The sequence below is a fragment of the Strix aluco genome, chromosome 4 (assembly GCF_031877795.1).
Source record: "Strix aluco isolate bStrAlu1 chromosome 4, bStrAlu1.hap1, whole genome shotgun sequence".
NCBI lineage: Eukaryota > Metazoa > Chordata > Aves > Strigiformes > Strigidae > Strix > Strix aluco.
Genome location: NC_133934.1, coordinates 49,222,492 through 49,243,313, shown reverse-complemented (window position 1 = coordinate 49,243,313; position 20,822 = coordinate 49,222,492). Strand labels below are relative to the sequence as shown.

The following is a 20,822-nucleotide window of genomic DNA, read 5'->3' as shown; positions in this document are numbered from 1 at the left end:
TGCTTTCAGAAAGGATATGATAAAAAAACCCCACAACCCTGCTTCCTTGGCAGAGGCAGTTCTGAAGGCTGGCTGTTGAATGAGTAACCATTTACACAGCATTATCACAGTCTGCCACAATGGCATGGCAAGGACAGCCCAGAAGAAAAATAAAGGGAATCTGCTCCTTTGCATTTAAACTTTCAGTCTGAAGATCTAACCAGGGGATTGAGCTGCTGGCTGGGCAGGCCTGATATGGAACACAACAAAGTTAAAATTGTTTATTTTTCATTTATAATATTCCTTTTTGTTGTAGCTTGAAGACAAATACCTGAAGCCCTGCAAGTCAGATGAAAGCATAGGCACCAGCAGTGCATGCCAAGGCTCCACTTCCAGGATCATGAAAGGATGCCAAGCTGTTCTGCTTTCAATTACACAAGTATTATACCTCCTGCTCCAAAGACTGCAGGAGTAGACTTGACTGCTTTCCCTCAGCAGCCGTTTCTAGGCGGGGTTAGAAGAGTGCCCTGGGCTCGGCCCGGCTGGCACTGCTGTGGCCGAGCTGACTCATCCTGGTTAACAGGGGTAAGTACCAGGAAGCAGTTTTGCGCCACTTGCAAAGATTTGGAAGGCGTTTCTGCTCATATTTTAGGCTGGCCAATGGGTTAATGAGCTCCCTCCTTCTTCTACTGCTTCTGCTTTTTCTTTGAGGCAGGGGGTCTGGGGCACGGTGTCGCCTGACTTGTGCTCCTTCTGCACTTTCACTTGTCCTTTCTCAGCAGAAAAGCAAAAAAGCAGCTCTGAGTGTGGATACTGACGTACAGGAGAAAAGAGAGGAAGGGAGGGGACCAGCTGCAGGATCCTCTAACGTGGGACTGGGAAGGGGAAGTGGTTTACAGAGTGCAATATGCCCAGATACTGCAGGAAATGGAGGAGCTGATACCTTTGGCTGGCAGAGGGGAGAGGGCTGCTGGGCTCTAGCAACTGGAGCCTGATTCTAAAGCCACGTTCCCCGGAGTAAGACAACATAGATGCAGAAAGAGGAGACAGTGGGGATACAACTGTGAAATAACCCTTGTAACTCTAATGGCAGACTGAGGATTAGTGTTGCCACTTGATTTGTGGTTTTTGATCAGCAAGTCCATTCCTGTGGAGTTGTGTTCCACAGAATGTATTTTTGTTTCTAAATCTATTTTGGTCAACACCCATCTCATACAGTCCCCCATCGCTGGTTGCTGCCCTGTCTAGCGGCAGGAGTTTACTGGTGGAGGAGGGTTGTGGCAGGAGCCTGTCCCTCTGCCAGCAGAGGCAATGCAGGGACCCGACACTGAGCAGCGGCAGGAAGGGATGCTGAGCAGGGGGTTGCTGGGGGTCAGGGAAGACCTGACTGAGGGAAATGTGTGCTTCTTGTGCTACTGTTGGATAAACGGGAACATTTACAGCAAGAGAGCTTCAAAAATGATGACCACGGCTCTGTCTCAGCCCTATCTATCTGCTGGCAAAGGCTTGCATGGTGTCTCTGCTTGGAACATCTGCAGTTACAAAAGCACAGGCTTGTTGCAGATCTGTGCCCTTCTGCTGGGAAAAAGTAATGTACTGGCACAGGTGGAGGCACATGCCTTTTTTTAAACACTCTAGAAGAAGAAGGATAATCATAGCTTAAACTTGGAGGAGGAGAGTAAGCACCCACAAGGTGCAACTTTCTTCAATGATAAACATGTAGTTTCTCTGGAGGAAAGGCAGGTGAATGGTATTCTTACCTTAAAAGACATCTGCTTTCTCCTACCTTAGACACTTTGATTTCAAAAGAAGTTGTTTTGAGTCCAGGCTGCAGCTCGATTTGGAGGCTGATGCTCTGGGAGGCAGCTGTATAGCACCTTGCCTCTCTGTCTGGGGCAGATTGTGGAGGGCATTTCTGGCCACATTGAACATCCTTGGACCTTTCTGACTCCGGATAACCTGATAAATCCTGACAAATTGACCTGGAGTAAGAGAGAAGGAAGTTGTGCTGCTTGTAGACTTTTTTTCTGTGCTGATGGAAAAAAGGAGAAGGCCCACCCTGATTTCTTGGCTTCTTAAGCACCTTGCTGAAATGAACTCCTTAGTTTGTGAACTGTGACCTGGGAAGGTGGGCAGGGTCGTTCCAGTTTTCTCTTTCTGAGAGATACCAGAAACCCAGCCCAGTTTAGAAGTATGGTAAGAGTGGGCTGAGCCTGGATGTTAGGAGAAAGTCAGTACTTTTGAAAAAATAGCTGTCATCTACCTTGAGTCTCCATGAATGCATGGTGGTGAAGCTTTAAGAGATAGAAAAGCATGCCCATTTCGCATTCTGTGCAGGGTTTGTGTGGTGGGAGTTTTTGGTAGCAGGGGAGGGGGCTTCAGCAGTGGCCACGTGTGAGAAGCTTCTCGAAAGCTCCCCTGGCTCCAAGTCAGACCCACCTCTGGCCAAGGCTGAGCCAATTAGCAACAGTGGCTGTGCCTCTGCAATAACATTTTTAAGGGGAATGGGAGAGGGGGTTGGGACTTGTGAGGAGGAGTTACAAGAAGGACACCTATGTGAGCACTGAGGTCAGTGGAAGGAAGGAGGAGGAAGGCGGGGAGGTGCACTTTGTCAGAGAGCCCCCCTGTATTCCCCTGATAAAATGTCAGGGCTACCCCCCCCCCCCCCCCCCCGCCCCGGAGGTCACTGGTGGAGCAGAGATTCGCCTGAGGCCTGTGGAGGACCCCCGTGACTCTGTGGGAAGAAGCAGCCCCCGCTGTTGTAGTTCGGTGCTGGGAGGACGGCAACACGTGGAGGTGACCAATGCCAGAGCATCTCAGTAACAATGCATCCCATGGGGAGGAATCATGATGGAGAAAGTTCATGGAGGACTGTCTCCTGTGAGAGCGACGCCATGTGGAACAGGGGGAAGAATGGAGAAGAGTGCTTCCCCTTCAGCTTGGAGGAAGAAGTGGCTGACTGCATCCCCCATCCCCTGCCCCTACGCCACTGGGGGAGGAGGTAGTGAACCCAGGAAGAAGGGAGGGGTGGGGGGAGGGTTTTTAAGATGTGGTAATGCTTCTCACTGTCCCACACTATTAGGTGTTGGTTTTGTTAGTGTTTGAATTAAAGTGATGTTCTTTTTCTTCCCCTAACAAGCCTGTCTTTTGCCAGTGACTGTAATGGGTGAGACACCCCTCCCTCTCCTTATCTCAATTTCTGAGCCTTTTTCTTCATTTTCTCCTTCCCAGCACTGGGGAGGAAGGGGTGATTGAATGGCTGCGTGGTGCTCAGTTGCTCTCTGGGCTCAAACCACGACACATTCAATGAAGTACGTGGCCTCATATGTCATCTTCTTCAAGGCTCTTCACAAATTTAACTATATTTAACATTATCATGGAATTGCGGTTTTGATGACAAAAACATATAGGAATGAGTCGCAGCAAACTCAGAATTGACATTTTCAAGCATTTTGAAAACTGAAATTTTCCCCTGTTGAAGAACAAGAACCTTTCCAACTAAGAGGTGCTAGGGGGAAGAGGTAGCTTTGAGGAAGTTGATGACATCCCTTCACCAAAAGACCATTTCCCTTCTCTGCTGTGTCTCACAGCTGCTTTGTCTCTATTTTAAAATGTTGTTATGCTTATCATCTATCCTCTGTAGCAGGCAGAAAATACAACAGTATCTTAGTTTTTAATTCCTTTTTTTTGGAAAGTATCAAGTTCTTAACCTAATATGCAATGTTAATTTCAATGCAGTGGGACTGAAAGTTGCTATGAGATGCACTCAGGCTTCTGCCTGGGCTTTGCCACCCTTCAGCACACAGATGCCACCACAGACCCTCTGACATGTGGCAGGAATCAGTCTGTCTGTCTGCTCTCAGGCAGGTACCTCTCGGTCGGTGCAAGCAGGCAGGAGATTGTGACAATTTCTGCGCACAGAAAAAGAATGAAAACTGCAGTAGGGAGGTTTGGTGTTTGAATTTAATGGGTGTGCCTTTCAAAGCTGGTAGGAAGACTCCCTACCCCTTTATGCATGCAGCATGTTTGGCCATTTGACCAGCCATGTGTTTCCATTCAGTCAGGCTAAAATAAATATCACCAAACTTTCCCTCTCAAATTGCCGTGAATGTTTATAGAGGGATACTTTCTTTCAAACTGTGTCTTCTTTTTCGGACAGGATATCATTCCCATTCTTAGGCATTTTCTATTTGTTGATAACGTATGACTGCAGTGTCCTAGGAAATGAAATGATACCGAGTGTTTCTCTAGTGCTCTCTTTGACTAAACAATTTGATTCTAACATTTGTATCAATATAATATATATATCAGTCTATATGTTGATAACATTTTACAGAACCTACACAAAATAACTTAGCTGTGCTGAGATGTTCTGTTGCTCAGTGTGCTGGTTTTGGCTGGGTAGAGTTAATTTTCTTCATAGTAGCTATATGGGGCTATGTTTTGGATTTCTGCTGGAAACAGTGTGGATAATTCAGAGATGTTTTCCTTACTGCTGAGCAGTGCTTACACAGTCAAGGCCTTTTCTTCTCCGCACACCGCCCTGCCAGCAAGTAGTGCACAAGAGGTTGGGAGGGGACACAGCTGGGGCAGCTGACCCCAGCTGACCAAAGGGATATATTTCACACCATATGACATCATGCTCAGCAATATAAAGCTGGAGGAAGAAGAAGGAAGGGGGGGATGTTTGGAGTGATGGCATTTGTCTTCCCTAGTAACCGTTATGCGTGATGGAGCCCTGCTTTTCTGGAGATGGGTGAGCACCTGCCTGCTGATGGGAGGGGGTGAATGAATTCCTTGTTTTGCTTTGCACATACACAGCTTTTGCTTTACCTATTAAACTGTCTTTATCTCAACCCATGAGTTTTCTCACTTTTACCCTTCTGATTCTCTCCTCCATCCCACCACAGGAGAGTAAGCGAGCAGCTCTGTGGGGCTTAGTTGCCGGCTGGGGTTAAAACATGACAGTCTGTTTTGGTGTCTAACATGGGACTTGAAGGGTTCGAGATAACAATGGATTTGATTGGAAAGGGTTCGAGATAACAATGGATTTGATTGGAATGTGTTAGATCGAATTTATAGCTGTTCTTGCTGTTTAGTTTTTAATTGACAGGATCCTGTGCTTGCCATGGGGCTTGCTTGCCTTAATGTAAATTAGAGTCTTGTGCTTGTTAGTGGCTGCTTTTTGCTTTTACTGCTTACTGTACTGTTGCACTGCTTATCATTTTACTCTGCTGTGCCTGGGAACATTTTGATAGAAGCAATGGTGGTGCGCCTGGGCTGGCAGAGGGTCAGGGCATCACTGCTGTTTCTGGGCTGCTGCATTGGACAGGCTGGAACTCCAGTGTAAACTTGAGTTGAAGGGACTGTGACCTATGGATGAATACTCACGGGAGCAGGACACCCCAAAGCGTCTGTGGCCATGAATATGTCCACCCAAGAGCAGGTACATCTCGAAGCATCAGTGGCTGCAGTTATGTCCGTGCCACAGCAGGTATACCTCTGAAGGAAGTAGTTAACATCACCCCAGTGCATACTAAACAATAAGTATCAAAAGCAGAGATACAGGGAGGTGAATGCAGTTTTGCCTAGGAACTATTTCTGCACTTAATGCTGGAGGAAGTGATTGTGAAATAATGACTTGCGCAAAATGGTTGCATCAGCTTTTCCAGTGATGGGCGATGACTGACAAAAGGAGAGAGATCTGCCACTGAATTTCAGCTTGCGAAGAAGAGAGGGAAAACACAATCTGTGGTCATTTTTGTGTCCCCATTCAGCAGCAGCAGTAGAAGTGGTTGAAATGTGAGTTTGAAGGGCAGTGTCATGTGTGCCGGACAATGACAGACTCTTCAGAAGCCATAGTTTCCTCAGGGGAGCAGCCACTAAAGAAAAGCTGTGTGAACTGGTATGCTTCACTGGCTGAGTAGTTAGAGGACATTGGGAAACTGTCAACATAAAGTTTTGTTTGAGGAGCACAGCCTGAAATATTTTCTCACTCCAGGACTGTCGTTGCATCAGACCTGCCAAAGGGTTTACAGTTTTTGTTGCACTTGGAGGTATGAGGTGACTACTTGGATCCCAGAGTACATGATCAGCACACAAGAAGACTGAAACACAGCATGCAGTGCACAAGGTAAGTATTTACTCTCTGCATATTCAGGATTTGGGTATACTGTTTGTCTGCAGTACCGGAGCTGTTTACAGCAGCTTGTGAGCTTTAGTAAGTGACTTATTTTCTGCTGTAGCAAATGGTGAAATGCTCTTTGACACCTGTGGCAGGAAACACAGCCCTTCTGTAAATTAAAATCAGTATTGATCTAATTGCTTCCACTGTTTATAGGGTGACAGTAACATCCAATTCCCATCTATTACCAGTGTTGATTTACAGAAAAGGGCGATAGACTTTTATCAGCTTGTCTGCCTTTTCACTAAAGAATGTAAACTGCTTACACAGTGTGTAAAAGGATGTGCCAGGAGCCACACAGTTCTGCTTTTTAGAAGCCCTAAGGCTGGTGAGACTCCAGGCAGGGGACCCCAAAATCTCTGCCAGGAAAGTTTGTGGCATCAGAAGCCACAGCCCACTTGAAGGGCCAAGAAGGTGGACTTGCTCTGTTCAGGCTTCTTCCTCATGGGTAGCCATACTAGATGGACAGACTAACACTGTGAAGGCTGTGGGCATTTAGAATCATAGAATTGTTTAGGTTGGAAAAGACCCTTAAGATTGTTGAGTCCAATCGTTAATCTAACACTGCCAAGTCCACCACTGAACCATGTCCCTAAGCACCACGTCCACATGTCTTTTAAATATCTCCAGGGATGGTGACTAAACCACTTCCCTGGGCAGCCTGTTCCAGTGCTTGACAACCCTTTTGGTGAAGAAATTTTTCCTAATATCCACTCTAAACCTCCCCTGGTGCAACCTGAGGCCATTTCCTCTCATCCTATCACTTGTTACTTGGGAAAAGAGACCAACATCTACCTCTCTACAACCTCCTTTCAGGTAGCTGTAGACAGCGATGAGGTCTCCCCTGAGCCTCCTTTTCTTCAGACTAAACAACCCCAGTTCCCTCAGCCGCTCCCCACAGGACTTGTTCTCTAGACCCTTCACCAGTTTTGTTGCTCTTCTCTGGATGCACTTCAGCACCTCAATGTCTTTCTTGTAGCGAGGGGCCCAAAACTGAACACAGTGTTTGAGGAGCAGCCTCACCAGTGCCAAGTACAGGGTGACAATCACTTCCCCGTCCCTGCTGGCCACACTGCTTCTGATACAAACCAGGGTGCTATTGGCCTTCTTGGCCACCTGGGCACACTGCCGGCTCATATTCAGCCGGCTATTGACTAACACCCTCCAGGTCCTTTTCCACTGGGCAGCTTTCCAGCCACTCTTCCCCAATCCTGTAGCACTGCATGGGGTTGTTATGACCCAAGTTCAGGACCTGGCACTTAACCTTGTCGAATCTCATATAACTGGCTTTGTCCCATTGATCCAGCCTGTCCAGATCCCTCTGTAGAATCCTTCTACCCTCAAGCAGATCAACATTCCCACCCAACTTGGTGTCATCTGCAAACTTACTGAGGGTGCACTCAATTCCCTCATCCAGATCATTGACGACCTAACCATCTTCCCCTGTTTAGGGTTGAAACATCCAGCTGTAGCTTCATTGCTGAGAGGAGGCGTAATGCGAGAGATGTAAGAAGCGAGAGCCATAGGAAACGTGTATGAAAAGGCAGGCCATTGAGAACAGTCCTTTATGACTGCTGAGACATGGCAAGGCTGTACTTAAGAAATGAGTAGCATGCCGTGTTTGCAGGGCTGAGCAGCTGAAGTAGGAGAGGAAGACTGATGTCATGGGATAACTCTTACAAGAAAAAAACTGAATCTGAATTTCCTAATAAAATTGCACAGGTTTTCAATTGTTTTCAGTTGCTGTTCAAAACTAAAAGTTGACGCTACCTTCTCTCCTTTCTGTTTCCCACAGCAAAATGTTCAACCAAACAAAACACAAATCAAGAACTATGTACAGCTGGCGAGTGTGGGCCATCTACATGGTCTTAGCTCCAAACCTCTCTGAAGAACAAGTGCTGAAGCAGGCTTGTCCTTCATGCGATGCCACTCAGCTTTGCAACTGCTCTTCCATGGGCTTGGATTTCATTCCCCCAGGGCTCACGGGCAAAATCACAACATTAAACCTAGCCCACAACAGGATAAAGCACATCCGATCCCAGGATCTGCAGCAGGCTGTGAACCTGAGAGCCTTGCTGCTGCAGTCCAACAAAATCAGCTCAATAGACAAGGACTCGTTTCGCTCCCTTGGGAAACTGGAGCTCTTGGACTTATCAAATAACAGCTTGGCTCACCTGTCCCCTGAGTGGTTTGAGCACCTCTTTTCACTCCAGCACCTCCACCTTCAAGGGAACTCCTACAGAGACCTGGGTGAAAGCTCCCCCTTTTCTAGCCTGAGGAACCTCAGCTCTCTCCACCTGGGCAACCCGTGGTTCTCCACGATAAGGCAAGGGAACTTTGAGGGCATTGAGCTTCTCGACAAGTTGTGGATTGATGGTGGCAGACTCAGTCAGTACAGGCCAGGAAGTTTGATATCAATTAAGAAGATAAATCACATGATCATAAGCATAAAAAGTATTAGCGTATTCTCAGCAATTGTCAGGGACCTTCTGTACACTGTCACTTGGTTAGAAGTGAGAGAAATCAAATTAGAGATTGAAAAAAAAAGCTTGGTGCAGAACTCTACACTTCCTTTTAAGATACAAAAACTTACATTTAAAGATGCTTCATTCACAGATCGATATATTAGCCTCCTAATAATATTACTGAAGGAAATCACATCTTTGCAAGAGTTAGAGGCAATCGATTGTGTGCTTGAGGGGCAAGGAAAATGGGATGTTGAAGAAATTGCAAACAGTGGGCAAAGTTTCGTTGAAACAGTATCAATAATAAACGTAACGATTCAGGATTTTCATTTGTTTTTTGATCTGGATGGTATGGAGTCACAAATAAACAAACTGAAAAGATTCACCATTGCAAGCTCTAGAGTTTTCATGATACCATGCAAACTTGCAAAAAATTTTTCATTACTTCTCTATCTGGACCTTCATGATAATTTGCTTGTAAATAATCGCTTAAATGAGACAATCTGTGAAGATGCTTGGCCTTCATTGCAAACTTTAAATCTAAGTCAAAACTCTCTAAAATCTCTGAAACAGACTGCATATTTTGTAACTCGTCTGCACAAACTGATTAATCTTGACATTAGCCAAAATAATTTTGGAGAGATTCCAGATGTGTGTGAATGGCCAAAAAACCTGAAATATTTAAACCTCTCCAGCACTCAAATTCTTAAACTAACAACATGCATTCCTCCAACGCTGGAAGTTTTGGATGTTAGTGCTAACAACCTGAAGGAGTTTGGACTGCAACTCCCATTTCTCAGAGAGCTGTACCTCGCAAAAAACCATTTGAAGACCTTGCCTGGTGCCGCACCCATTCCTAACTTAGTGGCCATGTCAGTCAGAAGAAACAAGCTCAACGGTTTCTCCAGGGAAGAGTTTGAGTCCTTCAGGAAAATGGAGCTGCTGGATGCCGGTGACAACAACTTCATCTGCTCCTGTGAATTCCTCTCCTTCATCCACCACCAGGCTGGGATAGCGCAGGTGCTGGTGGGGTGGCCAGACAAGTACATCTGTGACTCTCCCCTGGCAGTGAGAGGGGTGCAGGTTGGAGCTGTGCACCTCTCCCTGATGGAGTGCCACAGGTCCCTCATGGTGTCATTGCTCTGCGCCCTGGTGGTCCTGGTCATGCTCGTCCTCGTGGCCATTGGCTACAAGTACCATGCGGTCTGGTACCTGAGAATGACCTGGGCATGGCTCCAAGCCAAGCGGAAGCCCAAGCGAGCCCCCCTGAAGGACATCTGCTATGACGCTTTTGTCTCCTACAGCGAGCATGACTCTGACTGGGTGGAAAACATAATGGTGCGGGAGCTGGAGCAGGCCTGCCCCCCCTTTCGGCTCTGCCTCCATAAGCGGGACTTTGTGCCTGGAAAGTGGATTGTGGACAACATCATTGACTCCATAGAGAAGAGCCACAAAACGCTCTTTGTGCTGTCCGAGCACTTTGTGCAGAGCGAGTGGTGCAAATACGAGCTGGACTTCTCGCACTTCCGCCTCTTTGACGAGAACAACGATGCAGCGATTCTTGTCCTCCTGGAGCCCATCCAGAGCAAAGCGATTCCCAAGAGGTTCTGCAAGCTGCGGAGGATCATGAACACAAAGACCTACCTGGAGTGGCCTCTTGAAGAAGAGCAGCAGGAGATGTTTTGGGAAAACTTGAAAGGAGCCTTGAAGTCATAGAAGAAATTGGCAGTCCCCATTTCAGTGTATTTCCACAAAGGATATATGTTGGTGTTTCTTCCTGCTAATAAATTTTTCTTTATTAATTTTCTGCCTAAGGAGAACTTGCTTAGTTGTGTATAGAAATAATTATCATCTTACTAAATGAGAAAGACCCACTTTAGGCTTTCCAGTGATTTGATACTCTGATTTTTCAAAATCCCTGCCAATAACTGTGATATTTGGAAGCCATGTTGGACTTCATACACTTTTCTACATACGTCTAGCTGAATGTGGGTTATTTCTGTACTTTTTCCTTCTGTTACCACATCCCCGACTAATTCCTAACAATGTCATTTTGATTTACAAATGAAAATAAAAACCAAGTGCTTCAATACTCTCCCATGTCTGTTGTTCTCCTTTAGTTTATTTTCAGTGCTATCATGCATAGCAGGGTAATTAAAATTAAAATCTGAAAAAAACCCTGAGGACTTACATTAAAATAAGCCCTACCATTGCTGTGGAACACAAAAAAAGACAGTACAGAATACATACCTCCATTCACAAGTCTGTTGTTCTGGCTAGTTACACCAGAGTCCATACCACCATGCACAGATTGGAGTTTACTCAATACCTGTGAAGGAAGCATCCCAGCACTTTGTACAATGACTGTGGCGAAATCCAGAGGCATTAAATTACTGTTGTGTTTTGTTTTGTTTTGTTTTGTTTTCTTATTCTTCTTTCTTCCTGTGAATGCCTGTTTCTCTCTGCATGGTCAACACCACATTCCCTTCTACCTACCCACAGAAATAGCTGAACCCTTCCATCTGTGGGACATGAGGATGTGTTTCTAATGAGTGGGCTAGATGGTGTTGCAGACTGGCTCACTTATTGTTTCTGCTCTGCTACTTTGCATAGCACATTTAAGTAATCAGTGGGCCGTGCACCCCTTATAGCTCTACATACCTTCCTTTATAACTGGTGCAGAAAATCGCACTGATAAGAGGCAATTAATCTTTCTGCTTCAGTATGAGGTATCTCCTAGAACTACTGTATTGCTCTTCACCAATTATAAAGGGAATTTAGACAAGCAGGTAGATGCAGATGTTTATATTAAGATAGCTGGTCCCACCCTGAGTGCCTGGAGTCACAGTTGTGGTTTCTTGTGCTATTTTTATGGAAACCTGAAACTGTGTCTGAGGGGATAAAGTTAGGTGTGTGTTTCTCTAACTCGGCACTTCCATGCTGCACTTTGCTTGTGTTGCTGGAGAGTCTAAATGAAGCTTGATTAAAATTTATACATGCAATTATTTTGTGGTGAAATACAAAAGCATTCACATATGGACTGAGTATTTGAAAAACTGGCAAAGCCGCTTATACACATGTGTCTGTGTGATGGTATATATGTACAGATTCATATATGTACATCTGTGTACGTGCCTATGCATATGTATTTATTCACACTCCTACGTGTATACACACATGAGAGGATAGATTCTGTGGGTGTAGCCTGCAAACACCACTTTCAGTTCTACTTTCCTGTTGTAATGATATCTCTAGGGTTAGTCCAAAGTCTGCTACAAAAGGATTTTTCTGTTTGCTCTCTTGGAGAAGAAAAGCTCACAGGCTAATCAACACTGAACTCCAGGTAAGCAATGAGTGAATCATCTGATAACAAACACTGAGCACTGATAAATCAGATTAGGAGACTGCATGCCTAGAGGTAAGGAGGTAAATATGTCTTGCCAGTCATTTCAAAGAAAGAGTCAGAGAAAGAGGTAGGAGAAGCCTTGACTTTCACACAGTACGCTCTTACCATAGAGCCAGACTTCTATGGGTTGGCACATTTAAAAGGACTGATAGTGTTACTGCTCTTATACCAATCTGATCCCCTAGGTGGGAATTCCCCTACTTACATAGCCAAGTCAGAGAAGTGAAGTGGGAAGGAAACAGCAGTATGAGAGGAAGCTGGGTAAAGAGCGATCAGCAAGAAACGGATGAAACTCAACATAGATTAACTAGCATGTAGGCACCGGAGCTGGAGCTGGTGTCCCCCGGAATCTCTTCTGCACAGAGGTGAGTTTGCAGGTGGGTGGAGGCTGGAGATGCAAGGAAAGACAGTGGAGCTGCAATGCCAGAGCAGGAAGCAAGGAGGAAGCCCTGGGAAGAGGCTAATCTCTGCCACCCCTCTGCATGGGGGATTCAGGGTGCTTGGGACTGCTGGGCAGGGGTCAGCTCTTGCAGTAGTGCAGGGCAGGGAGGGATTTCTGGCTGCCAGAAGAAGTGGAGCAGGCAGATACAATTGCAGGCAACTGGCAGGGCTGCATGGAAGGCAGGCAGCAAAAGGAAGGCTCCTTGGGAGAGCTGGGACATGCTGATCAGAGCAATGTCCTTCCGGAAAGGGGAGAGAGGAAAACAGCAAATAAAAAGAGACAAGTTGGGTCAGACACTGCAAATTCTGCTCAGTTTCCTTGTGAGGGGTGCCTTGTATGTGCTTTGTCCTGTTTGTATGTTGTCCCACTTGTGTGTCGATACCAGCTGCCCAGGGAAGGCTGGGTGTGAAGGTGGGCTGTGTTTGTTTAGGAATTCAACTAGGAAAGAGCTCATTCAGCAATGGTCTTGGGGCAGTGGGATCAGTTACCTCCTCACCTAACTGCCCTGTTGCACATCCTCTGTGTTGGAAACAAGAGGGGACATGCTTAGGTATGTGTGCTTGTGTGTGTATAAACATACATGCTATTAAGGCAATGCTGGTGGGTAGTAGCCAGGACATATGTAACCCGCATACAGCCAAATGGAAAGTAGCAGGTTTGCCAAGTCTGCTTGTGGAACGATCCCTTCACCAACCAGTGACCCTCCTGCTGCAGACTCCATAGTACTGCTCAAATTTACCAGCCCTCACCTAGCTTGATGGCGTTCCCCAAGCTAGAATCAATTTGCATGCTATTGGCATGCTTTATTTCAGCAGTTAACATCAGCCTCTAGTATTTTTTAGCATTTATAGAACCTCACTCTGTTGGCACTCATGTTTTTGTTTGAGAATATGAACATATTTCCTCAAATACTTCTACTGGCTTGGGCCAAGGAGAATAATCCTGTGCATGTCTGATGGCTCAGACCCTTTGCCCATAACCCAGAAACATGTCTAGTTCATCACAGTGCCTTGTGGTATAAGGGTACCTGTGCAAGTTTCCATATTATTAGCTGCATTTCAATTTCTATGTGGCTTTTTGTCTTCCCAGCGCAACAGGGAAAAGTGATTCCTTGGTTGGGCAATGATATCATGGAGTGGGGCTAATTTCTGAGTGGGTGCAGAGAGGCCTGAGATGACCCTGTAAATCAGGGTCTTAAGCTGAATTATTAGACAGGAATAGGAATGGAAAGTGAATGGCTGTATATGAATGAGGGTGGGAATTGGATTTTTCTGACAGTCTGCTCACATTACAGATGAGCAAAAAAACCTGGAAAAGATGCTCAGGGAAGTGACAATAAAGAAAAGCATCCTGTAGCACCAAATGGATTTCAGTCCTGCAGTCACTGGTTGGTTTCAAGCTGGTAAGGTGAAGAGCCGTTAGGCTCAGCCAGAATTTCCAGCATAAATATCAGTACCTGCCAGTTCCATTCTATGCTGCCAATTTTACATCTATAAATAACCTACCTATAGATAGATTTTGATTGGCCAGGTTGCCTGGTTGTTTCTTTCTGCAACAGTAGGCATTGTTATAGCAACTTTAAAAATCTCACTTAAATTTGTTGCTTGTGAAACTCATCTTACTCATAGCTTTGCTCCTATGGCCTACAGCACTGAGTTATCCAGCCAGACTTGCAAGACCAAAAAAGCCCCATAAAAGAGCCTCAGCTGGACAGCAGGTGGGTGTGGCTACAGACTGCAATTATTTGGATAGGACTCACATGCATAAATATCTAGGTATCTAAACTATGGTCCTCCATTTTAAGTTGATGGGGTCATTTCTCTTGGAGTAATCACATCTTAATGTGAGTGTCTAAGAGACACGATGTGAATTGCTCCTAAAAGTTGTTATTTCTCTCCATTGATGTTGAAGGACATGGTGGGTGATCAGCTCAGCTGTGGGCATCTAAAGACAGGGAGAGGAATGTGTCCTTCAAGTCCAAAGCTATACATTAGAGAGACAGAAATTAAAGGAAAATAACACAAGAGGTCAAAATGTTTATAGTCCTTCAGATGGGAAGAGATGGAATGATTGAAAAAATTATTCACAACTTTTCCTCCTCTCTCATATGCCCAAACAATCTTAGCCCATTTGAATAATTTATAGCAACTCTGGCTAAAAATAATGCAACTAGAAGGGTAGGACTTGTCTGTGTGAACTTGTCTGTGTAGGTCAGCTATTGTAAAACAAAATAGAGTATGAATTCAAAGTACAGTAGATCTGCACAGAGTCTCAGTGGGGTGACTGAAGGAGAAAGTACTCCTCAGTGAGCCAGTCTAACCTGATTAACTTGATACAGAACCCACGATGGTCTTTGGGAACCTGTTCATTAGCCTCTTTGGGGTTGGTTCACTCCTTTCACCTTCAGTAAGACACCTACTGAGGTAGGGGGGATTTGTGGCACACTGGGGAAAGTTACACTTTAAAAGTGCTCTTTGATCCTTACCATCGAAGCATAAACAAAAAAGGGTTATAATTCAATATATTCAATTCAGTCTAACTCCTCAGAGGCACAGAAGTACTAAAGTCACCTTGTTGGGAGTATGGGTGGGCTGGCTATTGCAGCAAGCTCTGTAATGCAAAAAGCCATGTCAAAACAGAACTATGAAAGGCACAACTGTGAGAGGAAAGAGAAGTGACACAGGATCCACAGCTGTGTGGCTTCTCTTGAATCATTTCAGTCCAGATGATGAGGAACAGGGCCAGAAAAAGCCTAGTCTGATCTGATCTAGTCTGATCTGATCTGCAGGAGGCTCCAAAAGCCCCCAGCTCTTCCTCGTGGCTGGGCCTGACCTTCTCTCTGCCATAAAGACCCAAAGCAGAAAAAGCCACTGACAGAGGAGAAGGATGTGGCAGTAAAAAGGAAGAGCTAAAAGTCAGTAGGTTACAACGGTCAGTTTTCCCATCTTAAGTTTCATTAGCAAGTATCAGACTGATGGCAACATGGTAACAATGGCCCATGCATCCAGGCAAATATTTATTTCCCTGCTCCTAGCACATTTACAATTGAAATAGCCAAAGGCAGATAAAATGAAGAGCGGGACTGAAACATATGCAGCTTCCTCCTCCTTATTGTCAGAATTGAGATTATACATATGCTTGAAATGAGTATTAAATGTGAACATCACTGTCTCCCACAAGATGCCAACTCTTCTTGATGTAACTATGATTTGAAACACATACAGGAGACTCCCTGTAGTGAAAAATTAATATACAAAATAATATTCACAGATCCAGAAGAAAAGGACTTAAGGTGGGGCTGAGGGAGGATATATGGGACTATTTCCTAAACAGGCAAAGGATCAGGTTAGTAATAATGTGATTATTCAGATGTTTAGCTGAATCTACAAAACATTTGTGCAGCTGTTAATTCATTTGATAGTCCTCATTCCAAAATTAGAAAACACAGGGAACAAAAGAGTAAATTCAATGTACATAGCATTTAACAAATGATTCTGAAATATTTGTGTACAATATTTCTTTTTTTGGTTAATACTTTTCATCTCTGAACAACGTTAAAAACAAATATATTTATAGTGCCTTCAACAGGACAGAACAGTTTATGTTTTAGATAAATGTACCTTCTTCAAAACTAACTATTCATTTTATACTTGCTTTGACTGTATTTCATATTTTAGGCAAAATAATGACAACACACAGCTGGCGAGTGTGGGCCATCTACATGGTCTTAGCTCCAAACCTCTCTGAAGAACAAGTGCTGAAGCAGGCTTGTCCTTCATGCGATGCCACTCAGCTTTGCAACTGCTCTTCCATGGGCTTGGATTTCATTCCCCCAGGGCTCACGGGCAAAATCACAACATTAAACCTAGCCCACAACAGGATAAAGCACATCCGATCCCAGGATCTGCAGCAGGCTGTGAACCTGAGAGCCTTGCTGCTGCAGTCCAACAAAATCAGCTCAATAGACAAGGACTCGTTTCGCTCCCTTGGGAAACTGGAGCTCTTGGACTTATCAAATAACAGCTTGGCTCACCTGTTCCCTGAGTGGTTTGAGCACCTCTTTTCACTCCAGCACCTCCACCTTCAAGGGAACTCCTACAGAGACCTGGGTGAAAGCTCCCCCTTTTCTAGCCTGAGGAACCTCAGCTCTCTCCACCTGGGCAACCCGTGGTTCTCCACGATAAGGCAAGGGAACTTTGAGGGCATTGAGCTTCTCGACAAGTTGTGGATTGATGGTGGCAGACTCAGTCAGTACAGGCCAGGAAGTCTGAAATCAATTAAGAAGATAAATCACATGATCATAAGCATAAAAAGTATTAGCGTATTCTCAGCAATTGTCAGGGACCTTCTGTACACTGTCACTTGGTTAGAAGTGAGAAAAACAGCATTCAGTATACTCTCTGAATTGCAACTACTGAGAGTCATGTCTTCTTCTTTTGCTAAGAAAATTTCTTTTAAACAGACCTTATTAACAGATGCTACTGTGCCTGAGATTATCAGCATTTTAGAAGACATGCCAAAATTAGTGGAGGTGGAGATGATAGACTGTAGACTCTTGGGAACTGGACAATGGCAAATGCAAATTCAAGCAAACCAATCACAGACTCTTAGAGTTCTGACAATAGAGAAATTATCTATAGAAAAATTTTATTTGTTTACAGATCTTCATGCAGTAGATGGTCTACTATCACTTCTTACCAAAGTCACAGTTGAAAACACCAAGGTCTTTTTAGTACCATGCAGTGTTTCACAATATCTTCTGTCATTAGAGTATCTTGATCTTAGTGCAAATTTGCTTGGAGACCAGAGTTTGGAGCATTCAGCCTGTCAGGGTGGTTGGCCCTCACTACAAACTCTAAATTTAAGTCAGAATTCACTGAGTGACTTAGAAATGACAGGTAAAAGTTTGTCTCATCTAAGAAATCTAATTCTCTTAGACATTAGCCAAAATAATTTTGGAGAGATTCCAGATGTGTGCAAATGGCCAAAAAACCTGAAATATTTAAACCTCTCCAGCACTCAAATTCTTAAACTAACAACATGCATTCCTCCAACGCTGGAAGTTTTGGATGTTAGTGCTAACAACCTGAAGGAGTTTGGACTGCAACTCCCATTTCTCAGAGAGCTGTACCTCGCAAAAAACCATTTGAAGACCTTGCCTGGTGCCGCACCCATTCCTAACTTAGTGGCCATGTCAGTCAGAAGAAACAAGCTCAATGGTTTCTCCAGGGAAGAGTTTGAGTCCTTCAGGAAAATGGAGCTGCTGGATGCCGGTGACAACAACTTCATCTGCTCCTGTGAATTCCTCTCCTTCATCCACCACCAGGCTGGGATAGCGCAGGTGCTGGTGGGGTGGCCAGACAAGTACATCTGTGACTCTCCCCTGGCAGTGAGAGGGGTGCAGGTTGGAGCTGTGCACCTCTCCCTGATGGAGTGCCACAGGTCCCTCATGGTGTCATTGCTCTGCGCCCTGGTGGTCCTGGTCATGCTCGTCCTCGTGGCCATTGGCTACAAGTACCATGCGGTCTGGTACCTGAGAATGACCTGGGCATGGCTCCAAGCCAAGCGGAAGCCCAAGCGAGCCCCCCTGAAGGACATCTGCTATGACGCTTTTGTCTCCTACAGCGAGCATGACTCTGACTGGGTGGAAAACATAATGGTGCGGGAGCTGGAGCAGGCCTGCCCCCCCTTTCGGCTCTGCCTCCATAAGCGGGACTTTGTGCCTGGAAAGTGGATTGTGGACAACATCATTGACTCCATAGAGAAGAGCCACAAAACGCTCTTTGTGCTGTCCGAGCACTTTGTGCAGAGCGAGTGGTGCAAATACGAGCTGGACTTCTCGCACTTCCGCCTCTTTGACGAGAACAACGATGCAGCGATTCTTGTCCTCCTGGAGCCCATCCAGAGCAAAGCGATTCCCAAGAGGTTCTGCAAGCTGCGGAGGATCATGAACACAAAGACCTACCTGGAGTGGCCTCTTGAAGAAGAGCAGCAGGAGATGTTTTGGTTTAATTTGAAAATAGCTCTAAAATCCTAGACAGAGACATTAACGAATGAATATATAGCAAATGTACTCTGGATTTTTTCCCTTGCTTGTTCATCCTGTCACCTATCTGTATCTCAAGAATAGAGAGCTTAACTACTGTAAATTCTATTACTTGTTTTGAGATTATTTTCTTTTTGTGTCCATGTTTGGGAGTTGTTGTACTGGTTTGGGCTGAAATAGAGTTAATTTTCTTCATAGTTGCGCCTATGGTGCTGTGGTTTGGATTTGTGACCAAAACAGAGTTGGTAACACAGGGTTGTTTTAGTTATTGCTGAACAGTGCTTGCACAGCATCGAGGCCTTTTCTGTTTCTTATGCTGTCCTGCCAGTGAGTAGGCTGGGGGTGCATGATAATTTGGGAGAGGCCACAAGCTGTGACAGCTGATCCCAGCTGACTAAAGGGATGTCCCATACCATATAATGTCATGCTCAGCAATAAAAGTTGTGGGAAAGAAATAGGAAGGGAGGATGTTTGGAGTTATGATGTTTGTCTTCCCAAGAAACTGTTATGTGTGATGGAGCTTTTCCTGGAGAAGGATAAGCATCCACCTGCTGATGGGAAGTAGTGAATGAATTCTTTATTTTGCTTTGCTTGTGTGCAGCTTTTGCTTTACCTATTGAACTGTCTTTATCGCAACCCACGAGTTTTCTCAATCTTACCCTTCCAAGTCTCTTCCCCGTGCGACAGTGGGGGGAGTGAGAGTGTGCAATGCTGAGCTGCCTTCTGGGGTTAAACCACAACAATTGTCTACATACATTAATCAGCAGTGTTAGCAAAAGCTGTTTCATATAAATATTTAATGATGAAACGTTGTCTAGATACACAGCTACTTAGTTTATATATCTTTATTTTTGTAAAAGCTTTAGGAGAGAGTCTGCCTAGCCAAGGGTTCTTCTGTGTTCTTTGTATACATATTTGGTACATTGGAAGCTTCATCTCACAGCTAGTTACCTGTCATGTTACTACTTTTAGGAAGTTCTTCTCCACACAGCCAACGTGTCAGTGAGAGCAGAAGTCCCCCTGTCCTTTGCTAGACATTGAGAAGGCTGAGGACAAATATTCTTCCATTACACCCACAATTAGGCAACTCTGACAGTGTAACACAAATGAACGATTTATTAACGTGAATTTTTGCATATATGAATACAGGCATAACTCATTATAAGAATTATTAACTTTCCTACTTCATCTAAACAAACAAAGCCACTTTCTATGCACTTAAGATTTGCTCTTTGTTTCATTTACTTAATGTTTGTTTAATTGCATCATTTCCTATTTTTAACATCTAAACCTTACCTTCATTGGTATATGGCTTCACACAATCTCTGCTTTATTCTCATATATATATTAAAGTGTAAATTAAGATAATCTGTATTTATGATTTCTAAGAACAAAGATTCTTAAAATACTGACCATATTTAATCTGAGTTTAAAAGCTACTTCAGCTAGGCTAATTACATTTTAAGACCAGCTTCTCTGATTCCTAAACAGAACTGCCCGTTCTTGCATAAACACGCCATGTTTCAATTCCTCACAATGTGGCCAGGGTAGTATAGATGTCAAACATTTGGCCACTAAGCAGCAAGACTTATGCATCCATTTCGATTTTTTTTTTTTTTTTTAAAAAAAAGCAATAGCAAAATACGGAATTGGTGGTTAGAGATTGTAACTTCATTCTGTGTTTGAGAAGCTGGTTATAGGAAGCTGGGCCTTTTGAGCATGGTGACAGTAAGTCAAAGAGGGCTTAATGTAGGACCTCCATATATAGGCCTATCTGAATACCAAACACACATTAAACATTGCTGTGGTTAGAGCTTTTTGTAAATAGCCATTGGAAGATGTATGAGTTACAATGCAACAGCTCTTGAAAGAGGTGGGGGAAAAAAGCTAATGGTAATCTTGTATTACTTTACATTGACCAAATGAACAAACTACTTGGGTGACATTTTTCACAATTTGCTGTATACAAGGCCATTATTTGACTTAAAATTCTCCTTATCTACTGCACAATTTTCTGTAGTCAGAATTTCAACTAGTGGGAAGCCACTACCCATATATTTCATAAACAAAATATTTCTTTTTTTTTTTTAATGGGATATTCATTCTAAGAAGTAAGTCCTTTTTTTTCCCCCTAGTGCAATCTTCCTATTAAAGGAAGCAATTTCTTTTAATTCTTACTTTGAGAAAATTAAAAAAATGCTTTAATAGCATGCTGTACAGTCTTGTTGTAATGCAAAAAGAAGTACTATCCTGCAAAAGGGTGTACAGCACACCAGAGTTTAACAGCTATTTCCTCTAGT

At 44.3% G+C, this 20,822-nt stretch overlaps 2 protein-coding genes across 3 annotated transcripts; both read left to right on the top strand.

The window, feature by feature from the left end:
* Positions 1 to 307: 307 nt before the first annotated feature.
* On the top strand, positions 308 to 10,720 carry LOC141922899 (toll-like receptor 2 type-1). 2 transcript variants are annotated; one of them, XM_074822980.1, is made up of 3 exons: positions 308 to 564; positions 5,981 to 6,112; positions 7,959 to 10,720. In XM_074822980.1, exons 2-3 carry the CDS (start codon positions 6,099 to 6,101, stop codon positions 10,342 to 10,344), a joined length of 2,400 nt encoding a protein of 799 aa, XP_074679081.1. In that variant the 5' UTR covers positions 308 to 564; positions 5,981 to 6,098; the 3' UTR covers positions 10,345 to 10,720. The 2 variants fall into 2 exon arrangements, with proteins under 2 accessions (XP_074679081.1, XP_074679082.1); XM_074822981.1 differs by lacking the exon at positions 308 to 564 and adding an exon at positions 4,713 to 4,735.
* A 5,441-nt stretch (positions 10,721 to 16,161) lies between these two features.
* On the top strand, positions 16,162 to 18,763 carry TLR2 (toll like receptor 2). Its single transcript, XM_074821417.1, has one exon. It carries the CDS (start codon positions 16,162 to 16,164, stop codon positions 18,511 to 18,513), a length of 2,352 nt encoding a protein of 783 aa, XP_074677518.1. The 3' UTR covers positions 18,514 to 18,763.
* The last annotated feature ends 2,059 nt before the right edge of the window (positions 18,764 to 20,822 follow it).